Raw genomic sequence first — 22,614 nt, 5'->3', positions numbered from 1 at the left:
GGGTGGTATGATTTGTGTGTCTGGAATTTTACAATGAGAAAGGACTGTGTGTTATCTGCCTTTCTCCCCATGTGATGTTACTGTTCTTCTTTACTTCTTTATTTTCGCTTCTGGCTCGAGACGTGCTGGACGCAACTATGCACAACTCTGAGTATCTGAGCTGCACAGCAGAGATTGATGTTGTGGATAGCCTACAATAAAGCAGTTTAGCCCTACTGTATGGCTCTTTATTACTTGTGTGTGTTGTTCTTCACAAATGAGGACAATCACATATTTTTCTGCCACTGGTCTGTCCTTACAGCCAGGAATGTGCACAGGGCATTGCTCCAGCTCTGGGCAGTCTCATCCTGTCCCCCGGGCACAAATGCTGACACTGTCTCCCTCTCTTACACTGTGATTCAAGGGCCGCTCAAAAGCCCTTGTGTGTTGGAGCACACTGGTATACTAAATGGTTGTTCTACAGGTGGAATTGAGAACATATTCCAATGAATAGTTCATGGTTCAGAAATGGAAGGAGGTGGACAAAGAAGAAGAACAAGAGATAGGCATGGAGATTGTGTTTAAGAGAGAGGAAAACATGAATCTCTTTCAATTCACCATTTACCTAAGTGTAATCAAAATCTATAAGGAGATTCCTCTAGTTTCATTAGTTGTAATAAAATGTTCCTGTCCTATGGGTTGCAAAATTCAAGGTACATAGATTCACAAACCAAAACTGAAAGACAGTTGTTTCTCTTCCTCCAATGTTGCAATCATTCTTTGTCTCATTGCAGGGTGATACCGAAAAACTATCAGCATGTTCTTGCCTTCATCTTTGCCATGCAAGAGATCAACAAGAATGACAAATTCTTATCTAACATCACACTTGCATCAACATTTTATGAGAATGCTTTTAATCCTTCCCGAACTTGTTTCAACACTCTTGCTCTTCTTTTCATGGGACAACAAAATGCCCCCAATTACCACTGTAATGGGGAAGATAAATTAATTGCCGTCGTTGGAGGACTCACCTCCCAAAACTGCCTTCAGATGGCCAATATATTAAACACCTACAAGATTCCACAGGTATGTGTCGAGATACATAGATACAACCACAAGGGCAGACATACACAGGAAAACCCCAAAAAGCATCCAGGTTAGTTTTCAATCCCATTACATTATGTTTTCTACACTTATGTCCTACATTAGACTTGGTATGGGTACATGATTATGTTAAAGCCTCCTAACTATGTGTCACTGGAAGGACCAATCGTGAAGCTGAGGCTCCAATACTTTGGCCACCTCATGAGAAGAGAAGAATCCTTGGAAAAGACCCTTATGTTGGGAAAGATTGAGGGAAGAAGGGGAAGGGGACGACAGGGGATGAGATGGTTGGACAGTGTTCTCGAAGCTACCAACATGAGTTTGACCATACTGCGGGAGGCAGTGGAAGACAGGAATGCCTGGTGTGCTAGGGTCCATGGGGTCACGAAGAGTCGGACACGACTAAATGGCTAAACAACAACAACAACAACAACAAAAGCTATATGTATTCTACACTGCCATCTGAATTAGCATTGAGATTTCGGGGGGGGGGGAAGGAAGCAATAATACTAATAACCAAAGTTCTTATTCTTCCACATCCAGCCTCCTATTTAGAAACTTCTTCTAGTTTGAGACTTAATGATTCCAGGGGTGTAGACTTTGCAAAGTAAGACCAGGTGGTTAACCACCACAATACAGACGTATTCTTTCTTTGAAGAAATAGATTGTCTTCGGATTCTAAAAAATATGATGCCTTTCACTTTAGCTCAGCTATGGCTCCTTGGATCCAGTGCTGAGTGACCAAAGCCTCTTTCCTTCCATCTTCCAAATGGTCCCCAGTGAAGAAGCTCAATATGATGGCATTGTGTGGCTACTCCGGAAGTTTGGGTGGAACTGGATTGGCCTCCTTGTTTCAGATGATGACAGTGGAGAAACCTTCCTTCGTACTCTTAGACCAAGGCTTTTCCAAAATAATCTTTGCATTTCTTGGACACTAGTGATCCCACTAGTGACAAAATGGTTACCTAATGAGCTACTTCAACAAAAATTGAGACCAATTCTGTTTGCTCTCACACGGAGGCAAATGAATGTCATTCTTGTCTATGGAGACAGTCGGTCTCTGGAGGCTTTGAGACTGGTTTTAGTCTCCTGTGAGGTTTTTTCTAAGTACCCTCTGGAGAGGGTGTGGATTACAACAGCTCAATGGGATTTCACTGCAGTGCTGATAGGAGACAAATTCCCTCCGATATCCTTCAATGGCACCTTGGCATTTACACTCCATTCAAATCCAGTTCCAGGGTTTCAGGACTTTCTACAGACCATAAATCCATGGCAGCCAAATCTTTATTTCATCCAGGAGTTCTGGGCCAGTGCATTCCTCTGTTCATTCCCAGATCACAATATATTTCTGACAAGTCAGAAACACTGCACTGGGGAGGAGAAGCTGGAGAAACTCACTGGACCTGTGTTTGAAATGGAAATGTCCAGCCAGAGCTACAGCATCTACAATGCCGTCCATGCAGTAGCACATGTTCTCCATAGCATGTATTCATCAAGAGCCAAACAGAAAGTACTGGGTGAGAGACGCATGCAGCAAAAAGTTCAGCCCTGGCAGGTACTGTCAACTACTCTCCTCAATGTTAGAAGCACAGGTGTTATTATTACTAGTTCATATGTTGCACAGCTGAGACCTGGCATGGAGGAGAGGCCTTGGGAATTGTCCCTGGTTAGCTCTAACATTGGGAGCAACTATATCTCAGTTAATGGGGAAGGTTTTTGAAGTTCCCAGAATCTATGCCAAGTCCAGAAGCATACAAAGCCATGTCTCCTAATACAGTGGTACCTCGGGTTACGAACTTAATTTGTTCGGGAGGTCCGTGCTTAACCCAAAACCGTTCTTGACCTGAGGCACGCTTTCACTAATTGGGGCCCCCCACTGCTGCCGCAATGCCAGTGCACAATTTCTGATCTCATCCTGGGGCAAAGTTCACAACTTGAGGCACCACTTCCAGGTTAGCGGAGTTTGTGACCTGACACGTTTGTAACCCAAAGTGTTCATAACCCAAAGTACCACTGTATTGGAACTGGAAAGGCTTACAGCTCAATGGCAGAGCATTTCTGTTCATTCAGAAGGTCCCATGTTCAACCCCCAGCATCTCAAGATCATGCTGGGAAAGACTCTGAAACCCTAGAGAGTCAATAACAACCAGTATAGAAATGACTGAGCTATATAGAGCAATGATTTCACTCACTGTAAGGCAGCTTTCAGTGTCCTATAACATACCGGTGAATGGTAGTAAAAAGCCAAAGGTCAAACTGGCAATAGAGAGAGCACATTAGCCTACAAGGTCTGTCTCTCCCCCTCCCCTTGCAATCTAGCTTCACTCCTTCCTGAAGAACCTCCACTTCAACAACAGTGCTGGGGAAGAAATCTCTTTTGATGAGAAGGGGCAGCAGGCAGGTGGCTATGATCTCCTCAACTTGGTCACATTTCCCAATGAGTCTTTCCAGAGAGTCCGAGTGGGGAGGGTGGACCCTCAGGCACCCCCAGGAAAAGAGTTCACAGTGGATGGAAGTGCCATTGCATGGAATCCCAAGTTCAAGCAGGTGGGTGGGACTATTTCTTGTTTTCATCATCATCTTTTATGAGAAGATCAAGAGATTCAGGAAAACAGAGATGGCTACAAAGGAGAAGTGTGAGGTGGCAAACTCTGGTACTCACTGAATAAATACTATTTTTTTTACTTTGTTCAAATTTGGAGCTCAGAGTTAAAGAACGAAGTATTTCTGGGTGAGGAGTTGGCAAGTGTTTAAAGCTCTTGAAAAGGGACTGTTGTGCTCCAAAATGTGTTGTTGGCAACAATCTTTGTTTGAGACTGTGTCCCAACAAGTGGAGTACAGGTAGAAAGAAAATCACCTACCTCCTGAAGTGTGTGGTCACTATTGTTGATGGATGGAGTGCCAGTGATATCCTGTCCCAGGATGTTGGTCTCCATCAGGCTGATGGTGAGGCCAAACTCCGTGCAGGCTTGGCCATAATGTTTGGGATGAAAGCATCCAAAAGTCTAAGGAAACAGCTAATGCTCAGAAGGCTATAGAACCCTTTGCTTTCATATGCCTGATGCAATGGGTGGGTGGGTGGATTGAATTTATATACCACCCTATGCCAAGAGGTCTCAGGGCGATTCATAGATTGAAATAAACATATAAAACCACATAATACATTATCATAATAAAAACAACAACTCAATAGCCCCTGTTAAAAAAATCCCACATTTTAAAAGGGCATAGTTCTGTTGGTTTGTACAGTTATGGCAGTTATTGTAGCAGGGGCCCAAAGGGCCACAATTAAGGTGACAATGTAAATCCTTATGAATCTCAGAATATGCTTATATTAGAAAAGTTATGGTAACCTGATGCTTTAAAGAAACTGATGATTCAGCAAGATGCCGTTCTTTTACTAGAACAGAAGGTCAGCTAATACACAAAGATATAATTCATAAGCTAGAACATAAGTTGTTACATCCACATGTAACACAGGTTCCCATGCATGTAAACTAACAATATGTAACAGATCACGGTGAGAATCAAAGTTTACTTAGAGATGCTTATTGCGCATGCGTATTAAACATGAAATGAGGTAATGATGAATATTGAATATAAAATGAGGTAATGATTTATGTGATTGGTTAAATCGAAATCCTTTGTCTGAAATGTTATAAATTCCTCTGCCCCACCATGGGCGGGGTTGCAGTTTTGCGAAATAATTCGACTGTAGCCTATTGCTTTGCAATAAACAAAATGGACTTCTAACTCCTATTTTCTCTGAGTTTTATTTAACTCAGAAGATGAGCAATTTTTTGGCTTGCAACATTATGAGCAGTTCAAACAGTTAGAGCAGCAGGAAATAATAATAATAATAATAATAACAATAATAATAATAATAATAATAATAATAATAATAATTTATTTATTTATACCCCGCCCATGTAGCTGGGTATCCCCAGGGACATTGGGCGGCTCCCAACCGAATATTAAAAACACAATACAGCAGAATGTTCTGTTGTGCTGCTGTCAGTCTGTAACAACATTTATCTTAGATAAAAATCTATATAAGATGTATCAGCAATGTAAGTAACACCTGCCTGCATTGTATATTTTAATCTGCAAGTAAAAGTACACTAAGTATTTTTATTAGCTTTATTAATAGTCTTGCAGAGCATTACATCTATAATACATCTCTTAGAATAAATGAAAATTCCAGCTATTTACACAAAGAAGAATAAAAAGAAAAAGAATTTTAAAAAGAATAACCTGTTTTTGTCCTTCCTTACATACTTATGAACAAAAACTTAAAATGTATTCCTACTAGTTTCTATTTGATAATTTACAAAGGCTATAACATAAAAGAAAATAGATTTCCTGTCAAATCCCGTTGTATAATTTAATTCTTATACTGAATGTAAAAGTAAAGGTAAAGGGACCCCTGACCATTAGGTCCAGTCGAGACCGACTCTGGGGTTACAGCGCTCATATCGCATTATTGGCCAAGGGACACGGCGTACAGCTTCCAGGTCATGTGGCCAGCATGAGAAAGCCGCTTCTGGCCAACCAGAGCAACGCACGGAAACGCCGTTTACCTTTCTGCTGGAGCGGTACCTATTTATCTACTTGCACTTTGATGTGCTTTCGAACTGCTAGGTTGGCAGGAGCTGGGACCGAGCAACGGGAGCTCACCCCGTCGCAGGGATTCGAACCGCCGACCTTCTGATCGGCAAGCTCTAGGCTCTGTGGTTTAACCCACAGCGCCACCTGCGTCCCAACCTCATTTCTCCATTCTCTATCCTTTATATACTACATTCTTACAACGATTTATCCCCTTAATCTTATTTTCCTTATCTTTCCTAATCCAAGATCAGTCAAAAGCTGCCATAGTACACTAAGTAAAAATTAATTCTTATTTAAACTTTAAAAGAGAGCGTCTCCAGGAGAGAATCAGCATTGGGTTATGAGGAATCAATCTATCAAGAAGGAGAAGGTTGGCAGGAGCTTCTCTTTGCCATTCAGATGTGTGCTGGGCTGGCCAAGTGGTTAGGTGACAGCACAATGCATCTTTGTCTTCTGATGCTTGCCCAGGGAGCAAATGCTTGACAGCCATCCTCTAATTTCTATCCTGTGACCTTTCTGCACATAGCAGACATAGATGACAATAAGATTCATGTAAAGAAGCAAGCTTATTCCATTCAAAATCCCTTGCTTGTCATTACCATTAGATGCTGCCCATTTCCACCTGTGTTGAGAGCTGCCACCCTGGACAGAGTATGTTTGCCCAGCAGGGAAAGCAAATGTGTTGCTATGACTGTGTTCAGTGCCCGAAAGGGAGGATTTCAGTCCAGAAGGGTAAGTGAAGGAACCCAAGTCAACTGGAATTCCCATCTTCCTCTCCAACACAGACATTCATGTTTCAGTCTTATTATGTCCGCTTATTTTCTGTCATGGATCACAAGCACATGTGTTTATTTTACTGATACATATTTTCCTTTCCTTTCCCCAACCCTTTGGACAGCTATTCAGGTATATCTTCTGTGAAATTACGTCTGCATTGGAGTAAGCACCATTGAAATCAGCATAACATACATCTGGGTAGAAATGGTTAGAATTGCATGCCATAGATTTCCTTTTCTCACCATTGAAACTGCAGCCAACAAATTTTCATCTTCTGTTATTAAAATTGTAAATTATCTCTTTTATTGTATTCACACAGTTTCAAGCCTTAGGAACCGTCAACAGTCTTGTCAAATATAGATTTTCCTGATGACAGGCTACCTGGCTGTTTCGTCTACTCCCAAGTTCCATTGCAGAAAGTGTAAAAAAGAAACACTTGGACGACAAGCTTAGAAATGCAAAAACATGGGGCTGGATTCAGAGCTGGACATGATTAAGGGGGAACACTGGTTGATCACCTTTGGTTCATCAGCTCAGTAATATGTTTCGTGTACACCATAATAGACTGTATCAATAATAATAAAAAAATTTGCTTCCAGAAATGCTAAAAGCATGCTTCTCACTTTCAGATGCAGATCAGTGTGAGAAATGCCCAGATGATCACCACCCAAATGCCTTTCAGGACCAATGTATTCCAAAACAAATAAGCTACCTATCCTATGATGAGCCCTTGGGGGCCACTCTGGCTTCCTTGGCTCTCCTGCTTTCTCTGGTCACTGTTGTTGTGATGGGGACCTTTGGTCTGCACTGGAACACTCCCATTGTCAAAGCCAACAACTGGGGAATCACCTGCACCTTGCTCTCTTCTCTGCTTCTCTGCTTTCTCTGCTCGTTCTTATTCATTGGCAGGCCTACAAAGGTGACCTGTGTCTTGAGGCAAACCGTCTTTGGCATCATCTTCTCCATTGCTGTTGCTTGTGTGTTAGCCAAAACCCTTACTGTGGTTTTGGCATTCATGGTGACCAAGCCTGGAAACAGCCTGAGGAAATGGCTTGGGAAGAGGCTGGCAGGATCCCTTATCACCTTCTGCTCTCTCATTCAAGCTGGCATCTGTCTTGGGTGGCTGGTATCCTCTCCCCCATTCCCAGAGTTTGACCTACACTCCCAGGATGGGCAAATCATAGTGCAGTGCAATGAAGGCTCCAACATCATGTTCCACCTTATTCTCGGCTGCATGGGTCTTTTGGCCATTGTGAGCTTCTCTGTGGCTTTCTTTGCCAGGAAGTTGCCTGATACTTTCAATGAAGCCAAGTTGATTACCTTCAGCATGCTGGTCTTCTGCAGTGTTTGGCTGTCCTTTGTCCCCACTTATCTGAGCACCAAAGGGAAATACATGGTGGCTGTGGAGATCTTCTCCATCTTGGCCTCTACTGCTGGCTTACTGGGTTGCATCTTCCTCCCTAAAATCTTCATCATTATACTTAGGCCTGAGATGAACAGTAAAGAGAGGTTAGTAAGGAAGAAGGATGACCATTGTTGAGAAGGTGAAAGAGATGGCATTAGCCAGGGACCTTATATTTTGGCAAGGAGATGTTAAATTTGTCTTTATTTCCCTTCTTGCATCCCATCCAATGAGTTCCTGGTGGAATAGACTGAGAGATGGTATCTGACCCATAGTTGAATGGGGATTTGAACCCAGTTTTCCTAGCTCATAGTACAACACAGTAATCGCCACATTTATGTTGAGACCATTTTATTAATAATAATCTCTGGAAACAATAACATCAGCTAGAAAGATATAGAATGCAATGCCTAATAAAAATAGATTTGGCCCTTTTTCCTATAAGAAACCCAACTTCAAAAAAAGATCAGGATTACTTCTGGGTTTGGCGATTCACGCATAAAATGAATAAAAAGAATTTTAAAATAAAAAAAGAACCATTTCAGGTTAAAAACGGAATATAAGCCTTACCACACCACCCCTCCTCTCTACACCCCCTCTTCTTCCCCAACCTTCTACTGTGCTCAACACTAATGTCTCACAACAAATGTAACTGCTTTGTAAGAAATACCGTAGAACCCAGGGAGAAAGACAAGGCATCGAGTTTTGTAAACCAAAAAAATCTTTAATATTTATTTTAAAAGACATCTGATGGCAGCCCTCTATCAGGAGGTATTTAACGCTTGATGTTTTATGTTTTAAGGTATGCTGTAAGCTGCCCAGGGTGGCTGGGAAAACCCAGCCAGATGGGTGGGGTATAAATAACAATAATAAAAATTATTATTATTATTATTATTATTATTATTATTTATTTATTTATTTTCAGCAGACAAAACTGAGCCATTTGCAGATTGAAGTACATAGAGATGCTGCTTCCACTGGAGTGCTCACTACAGCAGCAAAAGACTGTCAAAATGAATAACACCAAGTATTTTCATATTATTTTACACTTCCCATTCATTTCAGCGCTTCCTGCAGAATGTTCTTCCTTGCTGGGGTTAGTATATGAGATCTGTGTGTCTCCTGTTCACTCATCCCTAGTGACATCTCAATCCACCATCTGCAGTGACCATATGATATCCCAACCACCACCCATTGGGCTGCCTCTGATGGCATTGGACATCACACCTCTATGTTAGGATTGGAGTCATGAAATGAAGAGAGGTAGATGACATGAAAATAGGTAGTGTACATGGAATAGATCACTCCTCTTCAACCTTGTGTCTGCAGAAGTTGTTGAACTACAACTACTTTCATTCTCAGCCAGCGAGGGCCAACGGCCACAGATGATGGGAGCTGAAGTTCAATATTATCAAGAGACCCAGTGAAAAAGATACTTTGGCTTCTATGGGGAGAGACAGGAACCACATGTGTGAGGGAATCTGATGAAAGCAGAAGGAGGGAAGGATTTCCTGGCATGCTATTATTCTTTTTTTGTTCCTATTCCTATTCTTATTCTTTTTATTCTATACTGCCCTTCATCTGAGAATCACAGGGCAGTTGACAATATAAACAATGAAGGAGTGCGTAACCATCTAGCTTACAACGAGGGGATATAGCTCAGTAACAGAGCTCAGCTTAATTAGCAGTTTAATTGCTAACATATCCAGTTAAAAGAGCTCGAGTTGCAGGCACATAGCAAGAAAGGGGCATAGGGGGCAGGCCGCCCCTAGCTCCAGTCTGGTGGGGCAGCGCACGGGGCCAACGCCCCCGGCCCCTGACCCGTCCCTCGCCTCCTCCACCCAAGCAAGAAGAAGCAGAGCACGCTACAGAGCGGGTTGCCAGGCGGAATGCTCTGCTTCAGAGTGTGCTAGCCGAGCAGAGCAGCAGAGCAGCAGCACCAACCTGGAGTGTGCATGTGTGGACATGCGCAGTTTGTCCTGGCGTGCTTTGTGACGTCAGGACACATGCGTGGCGTCAGGACACATGCGCGCTGTGGAGCGATGCCCCAGAGGTGCCACCTCGGGCAGCCAAGCGGCACCGTTCGCCCCTGCCCAGTTGAATGAGAGAAAAACACTTTGAAGGACAAGGGAGAATTATTGATACTTGGGGTAGACTGTAGTTAGATAGAAGGGCTAGTGGTTTGAATCAAAGGAAGGGATATGTACATCCACAATCCTCTATCTATACTCTGGCCAAGTTTCACATTATATCAATTCAGAATACAGGTAGGTAGCCGTGTTGGTCTGGATCGAAGTAAAAAAAAAAAAAATTCCTTCAGTAGCACCTTAAAGACCAACTAAGTTTTTATTTTGGTATGAGCTTTCGTGTGCATGCACACTTCTTCAGATATCTGAAGAAGTGTGCATGCACACGAAAGCTCATACCAAAATAAAAACTTAGTTGGTCTTTAAGGTGCTACTGAATCAATTCAGAATGTTAGACCAACTGTCCAAGGCACTGCTTCACAAGGGAGCAGATCTTGGGCTATAGTCGGATGATATTGATTTAGCACTTTGCTTATTTTGAGAGTTGAGAACTTGAGCAAAACAGTTCACCCACCCTGTAATTTTTATAATTATTGATCAGCATCACTACTTCTAAATATCCCATGGGAAATCTGATGCCAGGCACAATAACAGTGACAGAAACAGCCCTTTCCAAATGTGATGATCCTGTGTTGTGCTCTATATAGGCGGCTGTCCTATCAACTCACCTGAATCCAGTTAGGGAGGTGGATTTTGAGGCAGATACATGCCTCCCTGCAGCCAGGTTTCCCTATAACTTTAGCCAAGACTGAAATGCTATTGTTAACTGAATGTAAACATGATGGCCTCCAGCTGCAATTCAACCCAAGAATGGTTAGTGCTCTACCTGCTTTTCCTGCTGTTGCTGCTCCATTGTTCTTCTAGCAAGAGTTTGAACTCCTCCTCATGCAGATTGAGACCAACAATTCAAACCTATTCATATGGTCCTCCGGAAGACATGATAATCGGTGTATTTGTATCCATCACACAAGCGAACTTCAGAATGCAGAAATTAACAGAGGACCCACAAGCCTCTTCATTAACTGCTCAGTAAGTAGCTATTTATTTAGTGGGAAACTGTCTACTGGGCCCACTGATCATTCTTGACTTGATGAAATAAACAACTGCATCAGCTTCTCCTTTAAGCCTTCTAGGATACATTCAGACTTATGTCCCACCACTCAGATTAGCTTTTGTCATTCCACCATGCCCTCCTGATGGTACCACTGGTGCCAATGCAGAACATGTGACCATTTAGGGAAGTCTGGAATGAAGTAGAGGAAGGAGAACCAGCAGCATTCACCCCCACCCTTAACTTCACTCACAATCACACACAGAGAGAGAGACATACATATACTCCACAAGGACACTGTAGGACAATGCAGCGTGATAAATTGCAGCTCCCTCCCCTTACAAGTGCAAAAACCTGCATGCATTTGGGACACATTTGTGTGTCCCAAATGCATGCAAAAAAACTGAAAGTGCAAAAAACTGCATGCATTTGGTACACATTTACTTGAAAACAAGTCCCTTCATTTTGGTCAGTGAGTTTCTTCTTAGGCAAAAGAGCAGAGGACCATCAACTCTTAAGCATGGGCTTCAGAATCTTCATGAAAACCATGGGGATTTCAAAGAGCTTAAGTTTGGTTCCTAGATTTCCCCTGCTTTCCCCCCATATGGGCCACAGATACAACCCAGCTGAAATTTCGAAGCTACTTGAAACCCATAGATTTTGCAACCCATCCCTATGCCAAACTTTACCCGCAAGTACACCTCACTTCCCACCAGCATGCATCGGCTTTTAACCGAAATGGGCAACCCTATCCATGTCTACTCTGAAGTAATCACCACTGACGGGTAAGTGGCTGCAACTGGATTGCTGCTTAAATCATGTTTCTGAGAGCGCCAGTTCAGCCAATGGGATGCTTCCTCTCAAATATTTGGAATCAAGGGCAGCTTTCCTTAACTCATGTATACTTGGGAGGAGGCAATTTCAAATGAAAGCTTTAGCGATCAAACCCTGTAATCAACGATGCTAACTTGCATAAAATATGGGGGGAGCAGGTAAGCCCCTCTCCGCATAATGGATCACATGAAACAGTCCATGCACACCATTTCAATGGCAATGCTTTTGGGGGGAGAGGCTTTCTCCAATATCTGGGGGGGTCCGAAGACCCTTCAGCCCCTAGGTGTTGGATCCTATGCTTGTAATCCTACACATGCTTATTGGGGATGCCAAATGCATTGAATAAAAAAAGAAAAGGAGGGGTTTGCTTCCCAAGTATATTTCTGTAAGGCATGCAGCAGTATAAGGAAAGTTTGGAGTGAGCTGAGCTGGTTTGCGAAGAGGCCTAGAGCAAATGGATCCTCATCTCCCAACAGAATAAATGGAGCCTGGGTGACACAGACCTTGCATTTCCCAGAAACAATCTGTTCTGTCACTTGCTTTTTGGGGGAAGAAACCCTTTATTGAAGTTTATTGGTATTTTACACAATGCTAAATTCACACATACAAGTGCAAAGAAAGAAAAATAATCTTAAATAAATTTAACGTTAATGATTAATTTAGACTTATATGTTCTCTTTCCTCATAAATCATAACAAACTAAAATAGAATACGATAACATGACATAACATAACAACAACATAACATAAAGTAAACTTCCCATTATTTCCCGATGTAATTGACATTTATAATAGTGAATGTACTTATATTTATTACCTTACTCTTAATATAGTTTCTACCGTACTACTTTCTTACAACATATCGTACCTTTTTTCCTTATTTCTCAATGTTTTATATTCCCAAGGGTCATTCAAACGGTGCCATAGATGGTATATTACTGTTATTTTTTATAGATATCTCTTGAACATATCCTATTTTTGAATAAATTATTTTTTTATTATTATTAATAATAATACCCCGCCCATCTGGCTGGGCTTCCCCAGCCACTCTGGGCAGCATCCAACAAAATATTAAAATACAGTAATCCATCAAACATTAAAAGCTTCCCTAAACAGGGCTGCCTTTGGATGTCTTCTAAAAGTCTGGTAGTTGTTCTCTTTCACATCTGGTGGGAGAGCGTTCCACAAGGCAGGCGCCACCACCGAGAAGGCCCTCTGCCTGGTTCCCTGAAACTTGGCTTCTCGCAGCGAGGGAACCACCAGAAGGCCCTCGGCACTGGACCTCAGTGTCCTGGTAGAATGATGGGGGTGGAGATGCTCCTTCAGATATACTGGACCAACGCCGTTTAGGGCTTTAAAGGTCAGCACCAACACTTTGAATTGTGCTCAGAAATGTACTGGACGTCGCAAAGAGTTGGGAATACTCTAGCCATCCTAATAGTTGATCCTTTACTTCTTCATAATTCTTTAGTCTTACTTGGTTACCATCCTCTGTTAGTAATGAGTTATATGGCAGCCAATCTCCTTTCATATTTTTCTTTTTAACCACCTTGGCCTCTAAAGGAGATATCCAAAGTGGTGTTTTATGTTCTAGCAGGGGTTTGTATTTTGCCCGTACCTTAAACAGCACATTTCTTATTATATGGTTGGTAAAGCTTTTATGTACTTTACACTTGTCATAATTTAAATAGGCGTACCAAGTATTCTGTCACTTGCTAATGGCTTGGAGTTGCATGAAATCAGCAGTTTAGAAGACTTAGCGTGCAGAAAGCAGCGAGGGGGAAATAGAGCAGATATTGCTCATATGCAGTTTCTCTGTCTGTTCCTGGAGCTCACTACTGGCAGTCAAAATGTAGCAGGGAGAGAAGGAGAGAAGGAGAGACCATCCCAGTCCTACCCTCCCATCTGTCTGTTATGATTTTGTTCACCGAGCTTCTACAGCACAGGGTGGTATGATTTGTGTGTCTGGAATTTTACCGTGAAAAATGACTGTGTGTTATCTGCCTTTCTCCCCATGTGATGGTATTGTACTTCTTTATTTTCGCTTCTGGCTCGAGACGTGCTGGAAGCAACTATGCACAACTCTGAGTATCTGAGCAGCGCAGCAGAGATTGATGTTGTGAATAGCCTACAATAAAGTAGTTTAGCCCTACTGTATGGCTCTTTATTACTTGTGTGTGTTGTTCTTCACAAATGAGGACAATCGCATATTTTCATGCCACAAGTCTGTCCTTACAGCCAGGAATGTGCACAGGGCATTGCTCCAGCTCTGGGCAGTCTCATCCTGTCCCCCGGGCACAAATGCTGACACTGTCTCCCTCTCTTACACTGTGATTCAAGGGCCGCTCAAAAGCCCTTGTGTGTTGGAGCACACTGGTATACTAAATGGTTGTTCTACAGGTTGAATTGAGAACATATTCCAGTGAATACTTCATGGTTCAGAAACGGAAGGGAGGTGGTGGACAAAGAAGAAGAACAAGAGACAGGCATGGAGATTATGTTTAAAAGAGAGGGGAATGTGTTAACCGTAGAACTTAACAGCTTTCTGTTTCTGGGTTTCCCATATCCAAACCCACCAATTCATCCATAGCACAAAAATGAATCTCTTTGAATTCACCATTTACCTAAATCTAATCAAAATCTATAAGGAGACTGCTCCAGTTTCATTAGTTGTAATAAAATGTTCCTGTCCTATGGGTTGCAACATTCAAGGTACATAGATTCACAAATCAAAACTGAAACACACTTGTTTCTCTTCCTCCAGTGTTGTAGGTAGGTAGCCGTGTTGGTCTGGGTCGAAGTAAAATAAAAAAATTCCTTCAGTAGCACCTTAAAGACCAACTAAGTTTTTATTTTGGTATGAGCTTTCGTGTGCATGCACACTTCTTCAGATACAGTGAAATGGGAGTTTCCAGGCACATATGTAGAGAAGGAGTGGGGAGGGGTGGGGATGGGGTTGGGGGATCACTCAGAAGGGTGGTGGAAATGGGTGATTGACTGACTGATAGCTGTTGATGACTGGAAACGACTGCAAATGGTTTTGCATGAAAAAGCAAGGGTTGAGATGGCTGAAGATCGCTTATCATGTATAATGAGATAAGAATCCGATATCTCTGTTCAAACCAGGTCCCTCCATGGTTTTGAGCTTGGTGATAAGTTGTAATTCAGCAACTTCTCTTTCCAGTCTATTTCTGAAATTCTTTTGTAGTAAGACAGCTACTTTGAGATCTTGTATAGAATGTCCTGGGAGATTGAAGTGTTCTCCTACTGGTTTTTCTGTCTTCTGGTTCCTGATGTCAGATTTATGTCCATTTATCCTTTGGCGTAGGGTTTGGCCTGTTTGTCCAATATAGAGAGCTGAAGGGCACTGTTGGCATTTGATGGCATACACAATGTTAGAGGATGAGCAATTAAATAGTCCTGAGATGGTATGTTGGATGTTGTTGGGGCCAGTAATGGTGTTGTCTGGGTGTATGTGGCAGCAAAGTTGGCATCTGGGTTTATTGCAGGCTCTGGTACCAGTGTCCATGTTAAGTCTGGTGGTTGTATTATTGTGGGTGAGGAGTTGTTTAAGATTGGGTGGCTGTCTGTAGGCAATGAAAGGTCTTCCTCCCAGAGCTTGAGAAAGGGAGCTGTCATTGTCCAGGAGAGGCTGTAGATCTCTGATGATGCGTTGTACTGTTTTAACTTGGGAGCTGTATGTGATGACTAGTGGTGTTCTGTTATTTTCTTTTTTGGGTCTGTCTTGCAGCAGGTTCTCTCTAGGTATCTGTCTGGCTCTGTTGATCTGTTGTTTAACTTCATCAGGTGGATATTTTAGTTCTAAAAAGGTGTTGTAGTCATTCTTTGTCTCATTGCAGTGTGATCCCGAAAAACTACCAGCATGTTCTTGCCTTCATCTTTGCCATGCAAGAGATCAACAAGAATGCCAAATTCTTATCCAACATCACCCTGGGATCAACATTTTATGAGAATGCTTTTAACCCTTTGCGATCTTGTTTCAACACTCTTGCTCTTCTTTTCATGGGACAAAAAAATCCCCCCAATTACCACTGTAAGGGGGAAGATAAATTAGTTGCCGTCGTTGGAGGGCTCACCTCCCAAAACTCCCTTCAGATGGCCAATATATTAAACACCTACAAGATTCCACAGGTATGTGTGTAGATAGATACAACCACAAGGGCAGAAATACACAGGAAAACACCAAAAAGCATCCAGGTTAGCTTTCAATCCCATTACATTATGTTTTCTACACATATGTCCTACATTAGACTTGGTATGGGTACATGATTATGTTAAAGCCTCATAGCTATGTGTTGCCTACACTGCCGTCTCAATTAGGATTGGGATTTCGGGGGGGGGGCAAAGGAAGCAATAATAGTAATAACCAAAGTTCTGATTCTTCCAAACCTGACAATGCCACAAAGCATGTAATCATGGGAGCATCCAGCCTCCTGTTTAGAAACTTCTCCTACCCTGAGACTTAATAATGCCAGGGGTGTAGACTCTGAAAAGTAAGACCAGGTGGTTAACCACCACAATACAGAAGTATTATTTCTTTGAAGAAATACATGGTCTTCGGATTCTTAAAAATATGGTGTCTTTCCCTTTAGCTCAGCTATGGCTCCTTAGATCCAGTGCTGAGTGACCAAAGGCACTTCCCTTCCTTCTTCCAAATGGCCCCAAATGAAGAAGCTCAATATGATGGCATTGTGTGGCTCCTCCGGACGTTTGGGTGGAACTGGATTGGCCTCCTTGTTTCAGATGATGACAGTGGAGAAACCTTCCTTCGTACTCTCAGACCAAGGCTTTTCCAGAATAATCTTTGCATTTCCTGGACACTGGTGATCCCACTAGTGACAAACTTTTTTCCTAATGAGCTACTTCAACAAAAACTGAGACCAATCATGTTTGCTCTCAGACAGAGGCAGATGAATGTGATTCTCGTCTATGGAGACAGTCAGTCTCTGGAGGGTTTGAGACTGGTTTTAGTCTCCTGTGAGGTTTTCGCTATGAACCCTCTGGAGAGGGTGTGGATTACAACAGCTCAATGGGATTTCACTACAGTGCTGGCTGGAAACAAATTCCCATCAATATCCTTCAATGGCACTTTGTCATTTACACTCCATTCAAATCCAGTTCCAGGGTTTCAGGACTTTCTACAGACCATGAATCCATGGCAGCCAAATCTTTATTTCATCCAGGAGTTCTGGGCCAGTGCATTCCTCTGTTCATTCCCAGATCACAATCTAATTGCCACAACTCAGAGAAACTGCACTGGGGAGGAGAAGCTGGAGAAACTCACTGGACCTGTCTTTGAAATGGAAATGTCCAGCCAGAGCTACACCATCTACAATGCCGTCCATGCAGTAGCACATGCTCTCCATAGCATGTATTCATCAAGAGGCAAACAGAAAGTACTGGGTGAAAGATGGATGCAGCCAAAAGTTCAGCCCTGGCAGGTACTGTCAACTACTCTCCTCAATGTTAGAAGCACAGGTGTTATTATTATTACTGATTTGTATGTTGCACAGCTGAGACCTGGCATGGAGGAGAGGCCTTGGGGATTTTCCCTGGTGAGCTCTATCATTGGGTGAGAATTTATTTCTTATGCTTTGCAAGCTGCACATTCAAACTCTTGAAATTAATCCATCCCAGGATTCTCCTACTTGGGGCTGCATAAGGGAAAGGGGTGTCCTCTGTCATCAGAACTGGGTTGAAACCTCAGATGTATGCCGTATAGAACTGTGGCAATTCAGAGTAGACAGTTCTGGACTACAGAGACCAATTGTTTGACTCAGCACATGACAGTTTCATATGTTAATGGGGAGTTTTTTGAAGTACCCAGTATCTATGCCAAGTAAAACAAGAGCTTACAGCTCAATGGCAGAGCATCTGCTTTGAATTCAGAATAGACTAGAGCAACCTTAGAGAGTCAATAACAACCAGTGTAGAAATTACTGAGCTATATAGAGCAATGATTTCACTCACTGGAAGGCAACTTTCAGTGTCCTATAACATACCGATGAATGGTAGTAAAAAGCCAAAGGTCCAACTGGCAAAAGAGAGAGCGTATTAACCTACAAGGTCTGTCTCCCCCCCCCTTGCAATCTAGCTTCACTCCTTCCTGAAGAACATCCACTTCAACAACAGTGCTGGGGAAGAAATCTCTTTTGATGAGAAGGGGCAGCAGGCAGGTGGCTATGATCTCCTCAACTTGATCACATTTCCCAATGAGACTTTCCAGAGAGTCCGAGTGGGGAGGGTGGACCCTCAGGCACCCCCAGGAAAAGAGTTCACAGTGGATGGAAGTGCCATTGCATGGAATCCCAAGTTCAAGCAGGTGGGTGGGACTATTTCTTGTTTTCATCATCTTTTATGAGAAGATCAGGAGATCCAGGAAAACAGAGATGGCTACAAAGGAGAGGTGTGAGGAGACAAGCTCTGGTACTCACTGATGAACTACAATCTTTGTTACTTTGTTCAAATTTGGAGCTCAGGGTTAAAGAGCAAAGTATTTCTGGGTGAGGAATTGGCAAATGTTTAAAGCTCTTGAAAAGGGACTGTTGTGCTCCAAAATGTGTTGTTGGCAACAATCTTTGTTTGAGACTGTGTCCCAACAAGTGGAGTCCAGGTAGAAAGAAAATCACCTACCACCTGAAGTGTGTGGTCACTAATGTTGATGGATGGAGTGCCAGTGATAACCTGTTGCAGGATGTTGGTGTCCATCAGGCTGATGGTGAGGCCAAACTCCGTGCAGGCTTGGCCATAATGTTTGGGATGAAAGCCTCCAAAAGTCTAAGGAAACGGTGAATGCTCAGAAGGCTATAGAACCCTTTGCTTTCATATGCCTGATGCAATGGGTGGGTGGATTGAATTTATATACCACCCTATACCAAGAGGTCTCAGGGCGATTCATAGATTGAAATAAACACATGAAACCACATCATACATAATCATAATAAAAACAACAACCCAATAGCCCCTGTAAAAACAAACAAACCACATTTTAAAAGGGCATAGTTCTGTCGGTTTGTACAGTTATGGCAGTTATTGTAGCAGGGGCCCAAAGGGCCACAATTAAGGTGATAATGTAAATCCTTATAAATCTCAGGATATGCTTATATTAGAAGAGTTATGGTAACCTGATGCTTTAAAGGAACTGATGATTCAGCAAGATGCCGTTCTTTTACCAGAACAGAAGGTCAGCTAATACGCAAATCACAATGATATAATTCATGAGCTAGAACATAAGTTGTTACATCCACACGTAACACAGGTTCCCATGCATGTAAACTAACAATATGTAACAGATCACGGTGAGAATCAAAGTTTAGTTAGCGATGCTTATTGCGCATGCGTATTAAACATGAAATGAGGTAATGATTAATATTAAATATAAAATGAGGTAATGATTTATGTGATGGGTTGAATCGAAATAATAATAATTTATTTATACCCCGCCCATGAAGCTGGGTATCCCCAGGGGCATTGGGCGGCTCCCAACCGAATATTAAAAACACAATAGAGCAGAATGTTCTGTTGTGCTGCTGTCAGTCTGTAACAGCATTTATCTTAGATAAAAATCTATATAAGATGTATCAGCAATGTAAGTAACACCTGCCTGCATCGTGTATTTTAATCTGCAAGTAAAAGTACACTAAGTATTTTTATTAGCTTTATTAATAGTCTTGCAGAGCATTAAATATATAATACATCTCTCAGAATAAATGAAAATTCCAGCTATTTACACAAAGAAGAAGAAGAAGAATAAAAAGAAAAATAATAAAAAGAAAAAGAAAAACCTGTGTTTGTCCTTTCTTGCATACTTATGAACAAAAACTTAAAATGTATTGCTGCTAGTTTCTATTCGATTATTTACAAAGGCTATGACATAAAAAATAGACTTCCTGTCGAATCCCGTTGTATAATTTAATTCTTATATTGAATGTACCCAACCTCATTTCTCTAATCTCTATCCTTTATATACTACATTCTTACGATGATTTATACCCTTAATCTTACTTTCTCTATCTTTCTTAATCCAAGATCAGTCAAAAGCTGCCATAGTACACTAAGTAAAAATTAATTCTTATTTAAACTTTAAAAGACAGTGTCTGCAGGAGGGATTCAGCATTGGGTTATGAGGAATCAATCTATCAAGAAGGAGAAGGTTGGCAGGAGCTTCTCTTTGCCATTCAGACATGTGCTGGGCTGGCCAAATGGTTAGGTGACAGCACAAAGCATTTTTATCAGGGGGCCTGATGCTTGCCAAGGGAGCAAATGCTTGACAGTCATCCTCTAATTTCAGCCCTGTGACCTTTCTGCCGCATAGCAGACATAGATGACAATAAGATTTATGTAGAGAAGCAAGCTTATTCCATTCAAAATCCCTTGCTTGTCATTACCCTTAGATGCTGCCCATTTCCACCTGTGTTGAGAGCTGCCACCCTGGACAGAGTATGTTTGCTCAGCAGGGAAAACAAATCTGTTGCTATGACTGTGTTCAGTGCCCGAAAGGGAGGATTTCAGTCCAGAAGGGTAAGTGAAGGAACCCAAGTCAACTGGAATTCCCATCTTCCTCTCCAACACAGACATTCATGTTTCAGTCTTATTATGTCTGCTCATCTTCTGTCATGGATCCCAAGCACATGTGTTTATTTTACTGATACATATTTTCCTTTCCTTTCCCCTACTCTTTGGACAGCTATTCTGGTATATCTTCTGTGAAACTACGTCCGCATTGGAGTAAGCACCATTGAAATCAGCATAACATACATCTGGGTAGAAATGGATAGGATTGCATGCCATAGATTTCCTTTTCTCACCATTGAAACTGCAGCCAACAAATTTTCATCTTCTGTTATTAAAATTGTAAATTATCTCTTCTATTGTATCCACACAGTTTCAAGCCTTAGGAACAGTCATTTCTTGTGAAATATAGATTTTCCTGATGACAGGCTACTTGGCTGTTTCGTCTACTCCCAAGTTCCCTTACAGAAAGTGTAAAAAAGAAACACTTAGACGACAAGCTTAGAAATGCAAAAACATGGGGCTGGATGCAGAGCTGGACATGATTAAGGGGGAACACTGAAATCAATCAATATACTGCGACCATGACAAATAAATATGCATAGATTGATTAGTAAATCTGAGATGATCAGAGAGGAACCATCACTTTGGTTCATCACCTTTGGTTCATCAGCTCAGTAATATGTTTCGTGTACACCATAATAGACTGTATCAATAATATTAATAATTTTTTGCTTCAAGAAATGCTAAAAGCATGCTTCTCACTTTCAGATGCAGATCAGTGTGAGAAATGCCCAGCTGATCACTACCCAAATGCCTTTCGGGACCAATGTATTCCAAAACAAATAAGCTACTTATCCTATGAGGAGCCCTTGGGGGCAATTCTGGCTTCCTTGGCTCTCCTTCTTTCGCTGATCACGGTTGTTGTGATGGGGACCTTCGGTCTGCACTGGAACACTCCCATTGTCAAAGCCAACAACTGGGGAATCACCTGCACCTTGCTCTCTTCTCTGCTTCTCTGCTTTCTCTGCTCCTTCTTATTCATTGGCAGGCCTACAAAGGTGACCTGTGTCTTGAGGCAAACCGTCTTTGGCATCGTCTTCTCCATTGCTGTTGCTTGTGTGTTAGCCAAAACCCTCACTGTGGTTTTGGCATTCATGGTGACCAAGCCTGGAAACAGCATGAGGAAATGGCTTGGGAAGAGGCTGGCAGGATCCCTTATCACCTTCTGCTCTCTCATTCAGGCTGGCATCTGTGTTGGGTGGCTGGCATCCTCTCCCCCATTCCCAGAGTTTGACCTGCACTCCCAGGATGGGCAAATCATAGTGCAGTGCAATGAAGGCTCCAACATCATGTTCCACCTGATTCTTGGCTACATGGGTCTTTTGGCCATTGTGAGCTTCTCTGTGGCTTTCTTTGCCAGGAAGTTGCCTGATACTTTCAATGAAGCCAAGTTGATTACCTTCAGCATGCTGGTCTTCTGCAGTGTTTGGCTGTCCTTTGTCCCCACTTATCTGAGCACCAAAGGGAAATACATGGTGGCTGTGGAGATCTTCTCTATCTTGGCCTCTACTGCTGGCTTACTGGGTTGCATCTTCCTCCCTAAAATCTTCATCATTATATTTAGGCCTGAGATGAACAGTAAGGAGAGGTTAGTAAGGAAGAAGGATGACCATAGTTGAGAAGGTGAAACAGATGCTGTTAGTCAGGGACCTTAAGTTGTGGCAAGAAGATGTTATTTCCTTTGTATGTATTTTCATAATAATTTCTTTGTTTTTATGTTCCATCTTCTATGCCATCCAAGTGCCAGCCACTCTCCCTCTCACTGTTGTCTTCTCAACAACTCTGTGAAGAAGCTTACATTGAGAGATGGCACCTGACCTATGGCTGAATGGGGATTTCAACCCTAGTTTCCCAGGACCTAGGACAGGCATCCCCAAACTGTGGCCCTCCAGATGTTTTGCCCTACAACTCCCATGATCGCCAGCTAACAGGACCAGTGGTCGGGGAAGATGGGAAGTGTGGTCCAAACCTCTGGAAGGCCAAAGTTTGGGGATGCCTGACCTAGGACAGCACATTATGCTGGGACCATGGGGTATTTGTGCATCTTTTGTAAACTTTGCTGAATATCTGCATTTTTGGCCTGCCTGTCTATACCCTCAAAAGACAAACACAGGCCAAATAAAGAAAATTCACCCTCTGCTCACCTGCTGCTGAGCCGAATGTGAAATGCTGTTACTT

The 22,614-nt window shown here is 42.3% G+C and overlaps 2 protein-coding genes across 2 annotated transcripts; both read left to right on the top strand.

Annotated features, from left to right (window-relative positions):
- Positions 1–921: 921 nt before the first annotated feature.
- LOC132592960 (vomeronasal type-2 receptor 26-like) lies at positions 922–8,008 on the top strand. The gene is made up of 5 exons (XM_060281259.2): positions 922–1,065; positions 1,790–2,638; positions 3,403–3,630; positions 6,297–6,423; positions 7,098–8,008. Exons 1-5 carry the CDS (start codon positions 937–939, stop codon positions 8,006–8,008), a joined length of 2,244 nt encoding a protein of 747 aa, XP_060137242.2. The 5' UTR covers positions 922–936.
- A 7,841-nt stretch (positions 8,009–15,849) lies between these two features.
- On the top strand, positions 15,850–22,055 carry LOC132592959 (vomeronasal type-2 receptor 26-like). Its single transcript, XM_060281258.2, has 5 exons — positions 15,850–15,993; positions 16,455–17,303; positions 17,957–18,184; positions 20,256–20,382; positions 21,145–22,055. The coding sequence occupies exons 1-5, from the start codon at positions 15,865–15,867 to the stop codon at positions 22,053–22,055; spliced, it is 2,244 nt and encodes a 747-aa protein (XP_060137241.2). The 5' UTR covers positions 15,850–15,864.
- The last annotated feature ends 559 nt before the right edge of the window (positions 22,056–22,614 follow it).

Source organism: Zootoca vivipara, chromosome 12 (assembly GCF_965207765.1).
Source record: "Zootoca vivipara chromosome 12, rZooViv2.hap1.1, whole genome shotgun sequence".
Taxonomy (NCBI): Eukaryota; Metazoa; Chordata; class Lepidosauria; order Squamata; family Lacertidae; genus Zootoca; species Zootoca vivipara.
The sequence above is the reverse complement of the archived record's forward strand: the minus strand, read 5'-3'. Positions and strand labels throughout refer to the sequence as shown.